At 35.3% G+C, this 16204-nt stretch overlaps 1 protein-coding gene across 1 annotated transcript; it reads left to right on the top strand.

Moving 5' to 3' along the window:
- Nucleotides 1-1063: 1063 nt before the first annotated feature.
- Nucleotides 1064-15339, top strand: LOC136801509 (uncharacterized). The gene is made up of 18 exons (XM_067058147.1): nt 1064-1352; nt 1918-2039; nt 2411-2509; nt 3303-3365; nt 3727-3849; nt 4363-4498; nt 5169-5350; nt 6018-6073; nt 6890-7349; nt 8481-8723; nt 10258-10371; nt 11271-11474; nt 12146-12214; nt 12587-12740; nt 13567-13741; nt 14469-14586; nt 14762-14855; nt 15151-15339. Exons 2-18 carry the CDS (start codon nt 1937-1939, stop codon nt 15173-15175), a joined length of 2418 nt encoding a protein of 805 aa, XP_066914248.1. The 5' UTR covers nt 1064-1352; nt 1918-1936; the 3' UTR covers nt 15176-15339.
- Nucleotides 15340-16204: the final 865 nt, after the last annotated feature.

Here is a 16204-nt window from a genome sequence, read left to right as displayed (position 1 = left end):
AGCTCTTGTAGCCCCCCCCCCCAGCGGTTTGCGTGAATGCGTGAATGTGTGAGTAAGATTTTCGGTTGTGTGAATGCGTGAATCTGATTTTGCCGAAAAATTTCCGATTTTACGAATTTTATTTTACTCAATTGCAAATTTATCGTTTTTTGTACCACTTTTAGAGACTTTCGAGGGTTTAAAAAAGGAACCTTGTGGCTCACCAAATTTGTCCAAGCACCAACGACCAAATTTGGCAAATTATAGTAAATTTGGGAGAGAGATCGATCTTTACGGTGCACACTCTTGAAAGTTTTGCCCATTCTAAGGCAAAAAGTGGTTGGATTTTACAAAATTTTTGTCGAAAACGTCGTTTTTCTCACTTTTTGCACCTTTACAGTGCATATCCTTTCATTTTTGCTCATTTTGACCCTTATAGTACACTTTAGGAAGCCTAAAAAAAGGCAAGGCACTTACCTTGAGTTCCCCTTGCCGCTTCCTCTGGGGGTTTTTGATTGCTAGATTAAAGAAAATGATTGGATTGAAATAGCTGATTGAATTTTACTTTCAAGCTGTATAAGCGTTTTTATTTTACTATCACTGTCGAGATCGAATTAGAGTTTGAACGAAAGTGAAATAGAGCCAGATCCTAAGCTACTAACCAACTTACTACCCAAAGGAGCTAAACGCAGGATCATTTTGAACTTCTCCTTTTTGACAGAAGAGTAAATTAATTCATAACTCCACTCATCACTAATTAGCTATTCATAGAACATTCATTAATTATGCTAATTATAAATAATTAGTAGCTCAATAAATACCACATGTCACTCAACTACAAAATCACTATTAAAATGATATAAAACCCTTTCTAATTGGATAAGATCTGCCAATCATTACCACACTTTATTACTAAACTTCTAAATCGTACTAAAACCTATACTGTGAGTCTACAATCACAACAAGGTTGCTGATTACAGAAACCCTGCTTTAATTTAAAAAGACAAATCAGAGAGCTTTTTCTTCCGGATATGCTAATGTTTTAATTACATTTTTAGCACTCTTAATTAGAGACGACAAAAAGCATCAACGCAGCATCGAATTATCTACAATACCCTCAAATGTGTGTTAAGAAAAAGACCTGCTTGGAGCTAATACGATTTTGAATGGGTGATGTAATTGTAGCCCTGTTGGTTGTCCTAAGAGGGTGTTCCTCACACCACACTAGGTCGAATTCAATGGATGAATTTATGATACTGAAAAGCTATAAAAGGGGAGTTTGGCTGAGTGGGTATATCACACATCACTTTCTCGCATATCGGAGAAAGTTGATTTTGCAACTGATCAAGCTTGAACGCTTCGTGTATATTAAGGTAAGCAGATACTTGACTCTTTTACTCTCATGTGTCTATTCAACTTGGGGATCGAACAAATCGAGGGTTCTAATAACCAGGGGCTAGAAATTGTTTTCTGGATACCATCATGATACCATAAAACAAGCTCTTTTCAGCTCTTTTTAGCTGGCACCATTCGGACGGGAGGAAAAGTTTTTTTCATTATTTAAAAGGAGTATTCAAAATTATGGTTTATTGGCTAGGGAAAGCCGTTTCTTTTCGGAATTTTTTTCTGAAGTCTTGGGCTCCAGGGTGTCGGTTGTTTTGAAAGGTTGAATTGTTTCGGAGAAATATATCGTGCTATCAACAATTATTAAAGAAAGTTTACTACCCAGCCTGAATTTAATAGAAAGGATTTACTTGGTTGCAATACTTAGATAAAGTCCATTTTGGTTCCCAATCCATGTAAGTACCTTTAATATCGGGGGAGAGTACTTCTGATTACCCCCAAACAGCTAGATACTTTAGCACGTCTAAAATATTCGCTGTCCCTTTTCACATTTCAAGGCACTGGGAAGTCATATTTTCTTTCTTTTTATCTTAGATACGGCTGCATAGAAAATATGAATTTACCACTTCAAACGTTGCTGTTACTAGCCTTCATTGTCATACACATCCAAGCTAAATCGATTTCTGAACGAGTCCAAAACGCAGTTGATGAAATAAGTAAGTTGTAATTTTTCAAACTCAGGGGGGGAGGGGACTTGGGCAAAATGGGTTCCGGCTATGTGCGTTTACACCCTTGAAAAATTTTCACAGGGGTAAAAAAAAAACATAAAAAGCAATTGAGTCTCACAGGGTCCCTAAAGTACGAAATATCAAAAATCAACTTTCTCGCATGGTCATACATTCTTGTAATTTTGCTGATCAAGCTTACAATTTTTAGGACATCTTTTCAATATATTGCCAGTTCTCACCGATATATCGCCTGAATATTTCTGACAGCGACATATATTATTCCCAAATTTTATTCAACCCACCGATCACATCACTGGTAAGTGTAACCAGTACATTGTACTTTTACATCTTTTTTGCAGAATCAGCAGAAGAAATGAAAGATAGTTTAGAAACTTTAATCAAGGAAGAAAAAGATGTCTTGAATGAAATGATGGATGAAAAACCTGAAAGTGTTGATGGTAAAGAACTTTCTTCATCCCTTTATTATCCCATCTATTCCCATTAACGATTTATTAAGATGATAAAGATCAACCCCCTGATTTATTTTGAGGGTCGAAAGGACGTACCAACAGGGTCACAAACTGTACCCATAGGCCTCGGAATCTTTAAAGCTCGAAATTATGTACCTGAAACCGTAAAAAGTATGTCAAAAACGGTACTCGAATAATCCAAACCTTTCCATGAAACATCCTCCAGGGGGAGGGCAGTCAACCGTATTTTCCACCCTTGACAGTGTATTTTGGGATGCTGAAAACCCCCACCCTTAAGTGCGGCACATGGCGTAGGTCAGATCATATGAGTGCCCCAACCCCCCCGGGCTCAAAATCCGTACAGTTGACGCTTTATAATACAATATTATTCGCTAATATTGAATTTCAGCATCAACAAGAAACTCTTATAAAACGACCCTTTATACTATCTATTCCATCGACCCTTTTTCGATGAAATATGAAGCGTCAAGTCAACTGTATTTCTTACATATTGAAATATGTCTACTGTATACATTCATCCTGTGTATTCAACCGTTGATATCTTTTCCGTGTAGTATACTCTTAATTCGACATTTCCGAATTTTCAGGAACTCCAAAGAAATTTCACTCCCAAGATATTTTAAGTTTTAGAGGGTTAGATTTTCTCTATCAGACGTGACATGCAACTGGGGTTCTTGTTTGAAATGACCTGTTTGAGATTGATCTCAGCTCTATATCCACTTTTGATTTTATAATATTGAAAATCTCTCTTTCTTTATAGAATGTCTTGACCAATTGAAACGTGAAGGAAGAGCCCATGTTGCAGAAGTCAACGAATGTTATGGTACGATTTATAAAATAATTTCTCCTCATCTTTCACTGTGGCCTTTTCTTTCTATGTATGGTCCTTTTGCGGTTTGGGACTGACTACCAACTTCTTTTTCAAACTTATTTTATTATCTCGATCGAATCTTTCTTGATTGGAATTTCTACTAGTTTGTTAGGTATATAGTAATCATAATGAGTAATTGCAACATAAAATTGTATCCATGCTTGATTTGCAGCAATTAAAGAGAAGGATCAAGGATGATTAGGAGATTCCCGGGAAAGAATTGCGCCCGACCTTCGGATAGACAGCTAAGGAAAAAAGAGCCTTCGAATAACTGAATTTACTTAATAACAATATCCTTCCAAATATTTTTCAGGTATTAATACGGACCAAAAAGAAGTTAAACTAAACAGCGAAATCAAGCGTGCAGCTCTCAATTTTAGAAAATGGCCGTTGGTCAATGGAGAATTGAAAATCCCTTACGACATATCTGGAAGTTGTGAGTATTATCATATCCTTAAATCGTGATATCTGTGACGTAATGTTTTAAACGGAAGCACCCAAAAGAAACCGGGTACTTGTCACTAATTTTTTATTTGAACTTTTTTTATTTTGGACGCTTCCGTATAAAATATCACGTAATAAATATCATAAATATTATATTCTGTCATTACCACAAAGGTGGGGATGATAGTAAGTTTGTCAGATACAGTTATAAACTTATCATTATGGGATAAAATCTCGTGAAATCAATTTCGTAGATTTTGCGGGCTTAGGCACCTTCCACGGAATTAAACCATATTGGAATTTTTTTTAGCAAAATCAAATCTCTAAAAACCTAAAAATTATTTTGAAAAACTCCTTAAGAAATACCTAAAGACAACTTTTAAAGTTAGACAGTAAAAAGGCACACAATCGTCAAAACTTTAACTAGCTAATGTTAAAGTATAATCCACCAAGTTATAGTCCAACATTATCCGATTAAACTAATTACACATTTATTTTCTTATAGTTACTGAGGCAGAGCTAGGTATCATCAACTCAGCAATCAGCATTTTAAACGCCGTAATGACCGGATGTAATTCACAAGTGCTTACCCCAAGAAAAACCGAAACATCTTATATTAACTTCAATAACGCTGAAGGAGGGTAAGTGTTGTTTTAAGAAGCCATGACTGAGTGGTCCAAAGGCACATTTGGGATGGCCCAGGGTGAATACGAAGTTTTTTATTTGAATGTTCGTTATCTGAGTATCGGCCCTGGTCTTAAGTGTTTGAAAAGTTTGCGTAATCTCGAAATGGCATATTTCTTATCATTACATAGACCACCAAACACACTCGTTTCGTGAATTTGGTCACTGTATAACGAAAAAGTCGTTGGTTATCTTATTTTGAATTACACAAAAACAAAACAACAATGTTTTCTCTCAAGGCAATAATCATATTCTTCCCAAAGTAATTTTTCTGTTTCTCTGAGAAAAACTCAAAAACTTAGCCCCCAATAATTTTTAAAGAGTGATTTTTTTCAAAACATGGAGTAATTTACCTTTACATTTTGCTTTTATCCGAATTATTCAAGTTCTTTGAGTGTGTTTTTAGCCAATTTAGAGCTCTAGATTTCAAACTTTCCCCCCGAAAGCCAAACCATGGTTGGCCCTCACGGTGTCACTGAACTTATGCCCCCCCCAATATCAAAACGCTTCCTACGGCACTGTATTGTGATTTTAGCAATACTTAGAGGGACTTTGAAGGTCATTTATCCTCAGTCCAAAATTCACCAAAAATTTATTTTTTAATATATTTTGTTTTCTTATTTCCAGCTGTTGGTCATGGCTTGGACGTACAGGAGATGCGCAGACGATCAATCTTGCTCCAGGATGTTTTTTTAGTAATCCAAACACGGGAACGACTATTCACGAAATCCTTCACGCTTTGGGATTTGGGCACGAACAGAGTCGTTCGGATCGTGATAACTTTGTCAATATTCTCACTGAAAATATTCGTACGTTCAATAGTTTTCAGACAGTAGACTTTCGCTTATTTGAACTCCTATTGTTCGAATACTTAATAATTCAAACAAATCATCAGTCCCCGTAAAAAGGAGAGCCATTTTAAAATACTTAATATAATTCGAATTATTCTGTATTTCGAACAAATAAGATTCCCCGTCCAAGTTCAAATGAGCAAGAGTGTACTGTATTTTTTAAGGGGAAAGGCTAACTTGAACTTTGTTTGCTTTTTCTCAATAAGCATTAAAACCCCTGTTTTTAGGTGTTAGAAATACCGTTTTTTCCCGTCAAAATTTTGGCTGAATCTCGGAATCCCGGATACAAAAAAATATCCCGTCACTGGCATTTTTGGTGACTAAAAAAAAAACTCTAGGCACCGTCTGATTTTAAAATACCGTTTTCTAGTCTCTTTTTTCGTCGAATCCCGTAATACCGCACAAAAAAGGGCTAATCTCATCACACCATAAAAAGTCCAAACCCCCCTTAGAGGTCTCTAGCCCAGGCAAGTTTTGTTCTTAAGACTATTGGCAAACACCCGGTCATTTTTGGGTGCTTTCAAAAAATAAAACATTACGCTATGTATATTACGAATACATTTTTGCCCGTCTTAACACCCTTTGTGAACAACTTAATTATTGATTTGTTTATTTCTCTTTTTAGAGTCAAACCGTGTTGACCAATTCAATAAATTTACATTCACTTCCGATTTCTGCACCGTAAGTTTAACTTTATTCTACATAGACAGATCCATAGGCTTTTAGGTTTTCTTCTTAGTCTATAGGTACTGCTATAAGTGGTCACTAGTAACCCAACCGGCAATTCGCCTATTAATACGATTAGACATAGAAGAAGTTTATCAAAAGATAATCAAAATAAACTAATGTTTAAAACAGAGCTGGTTTGCTTAGGTGTCAAACAAAACCTTATATTGTTTCATTTAAACTCAATGCGCATGTGTTGTATATGAAGAAATTCAATATTCAAAAGAAGATTAGTATGCGTATACCGGAAGAATAAGAGTTTTACGCTCGAAACGAAGGAAGATTTAACGTAGACTAGTTTAGCTTTAACTTTTATGTGGGGAGCGTACGGTTTTTCAGAATTGCGGAAATCGACCCTTTTTTCTTCGGAATTTCGGAATTCGGGCAAAATTTCTTCGGTATTTCGGAATTCTGAAATTGTTCGGAATTCTGAAATTGTTTTGGTATCGGAAATCCATGAAGTTTTGCTTCGAAATTTCGGTACTATAAAGTTTTTATTCCCTTTTTTCGGAATTCAAACATGAAAAATCAAATTTGATGAAAAATCAGTCAAAACGAGAAAAAATGACTAAAAAATCGGTATCGGAATTGCAAGTATTTTTTTACGAAATTTCGAAAATTTTGGCAAAATTATTCGGTGTTTCGGAAATCACAAACCCCGTACGCCCCTTTTATTAGGTGACAAACTCTTCCTGCCTTTAAGTTTGAGTTTTGCACCTTATACGAAATAAGTTCTAAAATTTATCTGTTCTATTTTTATTTCTCTTTTAGCCCTACGATTTCTTGAGCGTGATGCACTATTCAGGTTCTGCTTTCGCGCGAGCCTCTGGGTTGATAACTATCCAGGCTAAAGATCCTGAAAACCAGAATCTCATGGGATCAGATATTCTTAGTTCTTGGGATCAAACTCAATTAAAGCGGATGTACGGTTGTGAACCAACTCCTGATTGCAATACACCGACAACGACCACAACGACAACGGCTACACCCACTACCACAACTACAACGACCACCCCAACGACTACAACAACTACCACCCCAACTACAACAACAACAACCATTCCTACCACTATAACGACCACCACTCCTACTACTACAACAACGACCACAACTCCAACGACAACGACAACGACTACGACTACAAGGACCACCCCTGCTCCACCCCCACTCCCGCCAGTCACACCCTCTCCTCTCACTTCAGTTACTCTTATTAACAACTGTGCCATTCTTTGTAAGTACACACATTGATTTAAAAAACAGAAGAGTCAGAGAGAAGTCACTTTTTAACACCATGACACACGCGATTTTTCACAAACGTTGGATTTATCACTATATTTAAAAAATATGCTGTGTGAAAACAAAGAAAATGCTAGATTTAATCCGTCATTCCAAATGCAGTGCATTTCTTTAGTTTTCACATTTTCTTGCTTAGGAAAGCTTGTAGATTTCACTATAGCTCTTCAGGTTTTTAAAGTTCAATAATCTCACGTTTATTGACCGTAATCAAGACTCGGTAGTCCATCTGCTACCATTTCAGTAATGGCTTATTACATTTATTTTTTCTAAAACTAAAAAGAAAATATTTTCAATTAACAGTCATTAGCGATCCTCTTAAATGGTAGCGGTTGATCTATAAGTAAATTTTTTTGCCACCGCAGGAAGCCTAAAGCTTCCGAGGATGGCATTCATAGCTTCATGCATAAGGAAGTTGGGCAAACATCTCATAATTTTGCGCGCGTTTTTCAGTATTTTAGTTCCGGTTAAATGGTGTACCGGTAACATTCTTAGCTTGACTGTATTTCTATTGTTTTATCATCATTAAAAACACTTTTCCAGATTTGTTGTCTTGATCTGATTACCCAATTCAAAGCTCTATATGTCTTTTTTTAATACCTCAGAGAGTCGAATTTAGGAAAATACCTTTTGTTGTTGGGAAATTCCCTATTCAAACCACAAGTAGTTATCAACCGCAACGCAAATTAGAAATTTTTATTCTTTTAAAGAGAGATGGACACAAATTGCTAATATTTGTAGACTAAATTTTGCTTCAGATGAGATGCAATTCTAACAGAAGTAACGGCTATCAGTAACATTTCTTTCCAAATACAACAACTTATTTGATCGTTCTTCTGCGGTGGCACTTTAATGAAAATTATGGCTAGTATAATATACAAAGACAATTCACCCAAGAGGTATTCTACCGGTATACTCAAAACTTAGGGATTTTTTGCGCTGGGATTTCTATAGAAACCTTTAACCGTGGGCAAGCAAAAACGGACCAATAACATGCCATAAAATCCGTACAGACTGCGTGAAGAAAAACACGAATAACCCTCTTATGTTCTTCTTTTTTTTTTTGCAGTATACGATCATTATACAGCTACATCATCGTCAACGTACGCATCAATTAATTTGATCCTAATCGATGTTCCTGCTGGAGATGAGCCAATCAGAATGCATTCTGTTAGAGATGGACCAATGGCAGAGCGTTTTGCTGAAGATCAACAAATCAGAATGCCACCCCGAAGAAAAAGACGATCTGCTGCTTTCCTTTCTTTCATCAAAAATAAACGTGTTCTTGAAGCCAGACAAAGAATGAAACGAAGTAAGTGTGTTTTTTTGTCACACCCCGTTGTTTAAACATCCATATAACGTCTACAACATCCATATAACGTCTATAACATCCATATAACGTCTATAACATCCATATAACGTCTATAACATCCATATAACGTCTATAACATCCATATAACGTCTATAACATCCATATAACGTCTATAACATCCATATAACGTCTATAACATCCATATAACGTCTATAACATCCATATAACGTCTATAACATCCATATAACGTCTATAACATCCATATAACGTCTATAACATCCATATAACGTCTATAACATCCATATAACGTCTATAACATCCATATAACGTCTATAACATCCATATAACGTCTATAACATCCATATAACGTCTATAACATCCATATAACGTCTATAACATCCATATAACGTCTATAACATCCATATAACGTCTATAACATCCATATAAATCCATATAACGTCTATAACATCTATAAACGTCTATAACATCCATAAACGTCTAAACATCCATATAACGTCTATAAAATCCATATACGTCTATAACATCCATAACGTCTATAACGCCATATAACGTCTATAACATCCATATAACGTCTATAACATCCATAAACGTCTATAACATCCAATAACGTCTATAACATCCATATAACGTCTATAACATCCATATAACGTCTATAACATCCATATAACGTCTATAACATCCATATAACGTCTATAACATCCATATAACGTCTATAACATCCATATACGTCTATAACATCCATAACGTCTATAACATCCATATAACGTCTATAACATCCATATAACGTCTATAACATCCATATAACGTCTATACATCCATACGTCTATAACATCATATAACGTCTATAACAGCCATATAACGTCATACCCATATAACGTCTATAACATCCATATAACGTCTATAACATCCATATAACGTCTATAACATCCATATAACGTCTATAACATCCATATAACGTCTATAACATCCATATAGCGTCTATAACATCCATATAACGTCTATAACGTCCATCTTACGTCTATAACATCCAAATAACGTTTGATGAAGGCTTAAAGAACATTATTCCGATCTAGGTCCCTTACAATTCACGATCTTCTGCATTAATTTGCGAGACTGAGACATTCCCCCCCAAAGGGACTTTAGGCTCAATAAGATCAACCTCTGAGATCAAAATTAAGCCCAATCAAAGCAACATTGATTGTGGGGGCCAGAGACATGCATATGAGCTGATATGAAGATGGTTGTGAGGATGAAGAAATGACGATGAAACTGAAAGGGATTTGTGGGTTAGCTGGAATATCGTTCTTTCATCAATGAAAGCAAATAGCGTTGCTTTTTAAACGTTGGATTAACGTCATAGCCGGCTTGTTCTCCCTTTGTGCTTTACTTTTCTAATTTAATCGAGATTTTACCCCTTGCCTGAATAAAACTAGACGTTAAAACCACTGGTAGTATAAGAAGCACAAATGAGAGGATGTCAACAGCTTAATAATCATGATATTTTTCATTTCAGATACTTGTTCAGATGTGGGTACAAATTGCTTCATTTTCCAAAGCAATCCATCTTATTGTACCACTCTGTCATTATTGGCGAATTCAAGATGTCAAGCTACATGCAACCTTTGTGGTAAATATCCCAATAAAACAAGCGTAACAGATTTCAATAAAATCTTTTTTTCTTCTCTTCATTGTCGGTAAAATGAAATTAAGCTTTTTTAAGGTCTTAAGATCCAGAATCGTAGGGCAAATCTGAATAATACGGGGGGGGGGTCCTTCGTACTTAACATTTAGTCATTTTTAATGTTTTCATAATCAATACATGACATTCACTAATTCAAAATTGAACGGGAATTGTATTCATTTTTCGAATTTTAGAGACATTTATTGACAGTAGTGTCAATCAGGGGTTATAGGCTGTAGCACTAAAGTCCGTTGGCATTATCGCTTTAAGTGTGCATTAATTTTTGTTTTGAAAAACATTTTTCAGCCGATGCTTTAATTTTAACATATTAAACACCATTGAAAAAATTAATTCTGACAAAGCACTGCAATCTCTGAGAAAAATAATCTTTTAATAAGCTCTTCATCCTTATTTGATACTAGAAACTTCATTTTCGGGAGGTACCTCAAAACTTCCTGATCATCTGACATGTATAATTTTTTTTATCACAAAAAGTGGTTGCATCGAAAGTTACAGCCTCTAGAAAGTAGTTCAATCGAGTCAAAACAATCTGTTTTTGCTGTTTTGGATTTAAGCTATTATCTGTTCAACGGTGTATTAGTATTACTTATTAGAGTTAAAAGAAGTTCACTAGGAATGACAAGCGAAAACAATAGTTCACACCTACCTACCGTGGGTGAACTTTAGAAGAATAAACTAACAAACCTTTTCTGTTCGTATAGAAATTCGAATGGTTTCTTTCTTTTGATGAAGATTGAAAATAAGGATTACTTTAATACTTAAATACCGCTAAATTATTGGCTCATAGAAACATATTATAAACAATTTTCCTTTTTTTAATAAAGCAACGACAACGACTACTACTACGACCACCACAACGACCGCAACAACGACCGCAGCTCCAGGAGTTACGACAACAACGACCACCATTGCACCGACAGCATCTTGTCAAGATACCGGCACAAACTGCTTTTTGGTTGATTCCACTCCTAACTTTTGTACTTTCACTTTCGCCAAAACTCGATGTGCATCCACTTGTAATACATGCTGTAAGTATAGTATAAATAACTCTCTCTAATTCGATCCAAGAATTCAATTCGAATTAGAAAATAATTCAAATTACAGAAAGGATTTCGAACGGTTTTCCTGCTGCTGAGGAGACAATATAGAAATATTCTTGTTCGAATTACAGAGAGATCCACATGAGAGAGGTTCGGATTAGAGAGGGTTGACTGTAGATATTCTTTTTAAATTAAACCTATACAACTTGATAATGTCTTCTTAACACAAAAAAGTTTTTTCGTCCCTTCAGTTCACAATACTTTATAAACCTTACTCCATAACTCGAACAAATTGGTGTTAACTGTGCGTGTTCGAGTTATGGAGACTCCACTGTATCTCTTTTGTCTTGAGTGCTTTAATTCCGGTTCAAAATTTCAACGAAAATTGCCAAATTTAATGTATCCTGGCTACTAAAGTAAGTCTGCGACTGCAGCCACTAAAGATCACTTTTTTGAAAAAAAAATTATTCTCGTTAACTGTCCGATGTTACAATTCTTATAATAAATACTAACATACTAAGCGTAAAATTTCTAATTCTTTTAACTAGAATCACTGCCATCCTTCGTACAAAATGGTTGTATAGGATGTTTTTGTAAAACCTAAATACTTCAATAAAAACTTTCAACCGTCTAAGAAGCTTTCTTTCGAATTTTCTTAGCATCATTGACAACGACACCCACAACTCCAGGACCAACGACTGCCCCTACTTCGGCTCCTCTCGGTTTTTGTAAGTAGTTCTTTTTTCCTTCACAAACAGCAAGGATCTCCTTAAATATTTATCCATATCTGTCAAGATTCAATATTTTTGTAGATGCATTTTTACTTATATTGTCAAACTTCGTTTATTATGGAATTTAAAAAACTTTTTTTGAACCAAAAACTTATCATACCACTGCCAAGGGTCTTAACATGTTTAAATGCTCCATTCTTCTTTAACGAATGTGTCTAGTTCACGAATTGACTTTGTTTTTACAAATAACAAGCGAACTTCCGACTGTACTGTAGCAAACAGTAATTTCAACTTCTTCTTCAGTTGAGTATTTTAACCAGTAATAAACTTCAAGAATTCAAAGAAATAGTATTTTCTCTCTATTAATAGCAACTTACTTGCGATTGGCTGCATCCAAAGGAAGTTTGGTGTCAGCAGCTGTTACCCGCTCAGCCGTAACCACAGCATTGTCATGTACATGTGATATTAACTGGGGCAATGGAGATTATCATGCCAGATGTAACAGACAGAATTATTGCGTCAGGTAGGTCTTTCAACGAGTCTAAGTTTCTAAGGAATTCGTCAATAGTAAACTGCATACTGATACAGTCTGCTTGACATTAATATGGTAATATTTGCTCTTCATCTTTGATTCTTTCTATAGTGATTAGATTGACACATGCACGATAAAATTTCTATACCTGGTCGTCAGAGGTTGATACTTTCTTTAAAAACTTAGCCTCTGATACTCAGAGTACATCCTACGGGCTTTTAATGCGCAAGCTAAACCAGCGTTTGCGACAACTTGAACCATCTAGTAATCCCTATAAAGAAACGTTATTTAAAAGGATAAGCAGAAGCCTATTTTTCGCTATATACAGCTGACTTGACACTCTTTAAAGGGCTCTGACCATAGTGAATTCTGAATTCAAAGAACCAAGAATTAATTTCTGGATTTAATAAATCATTCCAAAACCACTGAGTACAATCGCTGAGTTTTTGTGAGAAATTTGTCACCGTAATAATGGCACTCCTCAACACGGGTTTTATGTTTCTTCTAGAGAATGCCCTGTGTTTGGTGTACCTGCAATTTGAGGGCTTCCCTTTTCGATGTATATAACTTAGCCAAGAATTCAAAAAACAATATTTTATATACAGTTGAGTCTCGCTTATTCGAACTTCTATTATTCGAATCTTTCGATAATTCGAACTTATTCTCAGTTCTCGTCAGGGAGAAACCCTCTTAAAAGACTTTCTATAATTCGAATCTCTCTATCAATCGAGCAAATAAAATTTCCTGTTCGAGTTCGAATTAGCCAGAGTCAAACTGTAGGTTGTAATTGTAAGCACAATTGATGCTCTTCCTGCAGGGCTTTGGTTCGACGTCAATCCGCTCCACTAACTAAAGGAACTGACAGCGTTATCATCCAACTTTTCCAACATAACTTTGGTACATACTCTGTTAATTGGGCAGACGACAGTTTACCTGACGCACAATGGGTCGAAATCAAAATGGATGTTCCTGGCTATTGCGATGAGTTTAATGTGAGTTTTGATTTAAAATCTAAAAAAGAAAATTCAAATCTTTTTAAAAATTTTACTTGGCTCAGGTATCTTGTTTGTTTATCGTCGAGTACTATTCAATATGATTCCATGACAATGCTGATTTAACTTTTGATTTATAAAAAAACTGGTGCAAATTTATTCTTGGGCATTTCCCTGCACACAAAGAAATTCAGCCTAGCCAAGCCATCTTACTTTTAACCTAACGAATTTCGTACCCTAGGTTATTTCTCTCCCCTCTGTCTGTAAATTTTGAATATATGAATAGGGGGAGACGCATTAAAAATGGACGAGACTATGAAAAATTGTGGTTTTCTATATGAAATTTCCTTTTTTTGTCGAATTCGGGGGGTATGAAAACTGAAATTATCATCTTGACATGAAACTTTGAGTGGGAAATATTTCCAAATCGTTTTCTTTATTCAAATTAAAATTTTGTGGCCACTCGACATTAAAAAGTTTTTCAGATACTTATCGCCGATTCTTGTTGATGATATTTTTTCGTCGCTGGAGTAAATAGTGATAAGGTATCGGAATTGAAGTAGGGCCAGGCCATAAGTGGAAAAAATTTATCTTTGACATAATAAGGGTAAGCGTTAAAGGTGATGACACTAAACCAAGGCCGCCGTAGAAAGGACCGATAAGGTATTAAATGTGGCGTAAACAATGATTAATTTAGTTATAATTTTCTTATATCTTCTCTTTGCAGGTCCAGCATTATTTGCATGCAGACAGTTCCGATACATTGGATATTGCAGGTGTTGTTGTTGAAACTAAAATGTGTTCAGAAACGTGTTCTACATCAGCTGGTGATGCACCATTTAGATGTAAGAAAACATATTGTTAACCGGTTTGTTTTTTGATGATGTCTGAACAAGTTTTACGCAATTACATCAGAATCTTTGTAGTTTTTTTGACTCCGTGCTGTGCGTAAAAAGATGAGGGTAATGGAGGGCTCTTGTCGACCCTCCTTGGACTTATCCTATTTGCATTATTTTACAGTTATGAATAGATACAATCGGTTTTATCGAGAACTTGATGCCATCGAAAGAGATTTGAAAAATGCGGAAGATCGTATCAGACAAGGCAAATTTAGGTAAGTAGATGTTGCTGGTCTGATACCTGCCTGCCTTTTATCACTGATTCTATCAAAGTTTACCAGCAGGCCTAAAAAAAGAATTCTATCACGCCCTACGGCCGAAAATATTTTTCATAACGACATCACGCCAAAACATTGATATCCTCTACGTATGTCGCTTTTCTAGATCAGATATCATGCCATCACGCTTAAAAAGGCCCAATAACGCCATCACGCTAACTGCTGGAAGGAGCCTGTTAAACAATCGTTATTAATGATTAATTAGGTTTTAATTGCTTTTTTTTCTATTTAGACCACAAGAAATGAAGATGAACTAAAAGCAGGTTTGTTTCATCAACGCAATGACGAGTAATAATTTTTTAATCAATTTTTCTATATTTTATTTTTGATTTTTGATTTTTATATTATAAAGTACACAGCTCTATTTATTAGTTATATTATTGGAGACAAATTACACGTTTTTTATAAGAACAAACTATGTAAGAACATAAAGCTTCGATGCCAAAAATATTAAAAACAAGTTGTGAAGTTTTTGAAGCTTCATGGACTCTAAAACACCCTTTTTCTCCAGGAAAATAAACCAATAATTTAAAAAATGGTGAACACTTTAAGAAGACTTTTGGGCCTAAAAATAAAAAAGTTAAGAACATCCGAAGACTTGAATGATTTTTATAAAATTACGTATTGATGACATTACCTTTGATTTCTTTCTTATTTTAATTAATTTGTTATTCTAAATAAAACGTTTTATTTATTTTATATCTTTTTCAGTACAAATTTTGTCCAGAAAATTAGAATTTTGAAAATATGGCTGAAATGAACTTTTGGTCAATACAAAATCCTTTTTTTAAATAGTTTTGTACTTTTTATATTTTTGATATTATACAAGTAAAGATAGATTAGATAATAATTTACTTGACGGCTTCTTTTGTTGCAAAACGCAAAACTTCCCCATAGGTGCTGGGTATCTGAAATGTGAATGTGTCATTAACGTGATAAACTTATACACCCCTGTCTCGTAGACCCGGTGGGACTCTGGAAAAAATTGCACTCCAAAATCATCCCAATTGGATTTTTTGACCTGAGAATTTCTATCCCCGCTGCAGGAAAAAGTTACACTGAGACCGCGAGGGGTGTCAAAAAGCATTTTATAATCCGATTTGCACTATACTTACAAACAGCTGTCTGTATGGGGAAAAGTCTCAAATTTGGACCTTTACCATGCAGAGGAAGATTTCGGAAATTTGGAAAAACTGTTGCAAAATAACCATAATGTAGCGATAATAACCGGATTTTCCGGAGTCCCGCCCCACAAACCTTTTTCTCGTAGAAGGTGAAACAGGTCC

Source organism: Clytia hemisphaerica, unplaced genomic scaffold, assembly GCF_902728285.1.
Source record: "Clytia hemisphaerica strain Z4C2 unplaced genomic scaffold, Clytia hemisphaerica genome assembly, whole genome shotgun sequence".
NCBI lineage: Eukaryota > Metazoa > Cnidaria > Hydrozoa > Leptothecata > Clytiidae > Clytia > Clytia hemisphaerica.
The sequence above is the reverse complement of the archived record's forward strand: the minus strand, read 5'-3'. Positions and strand labels throughout refer to the sequence as shown.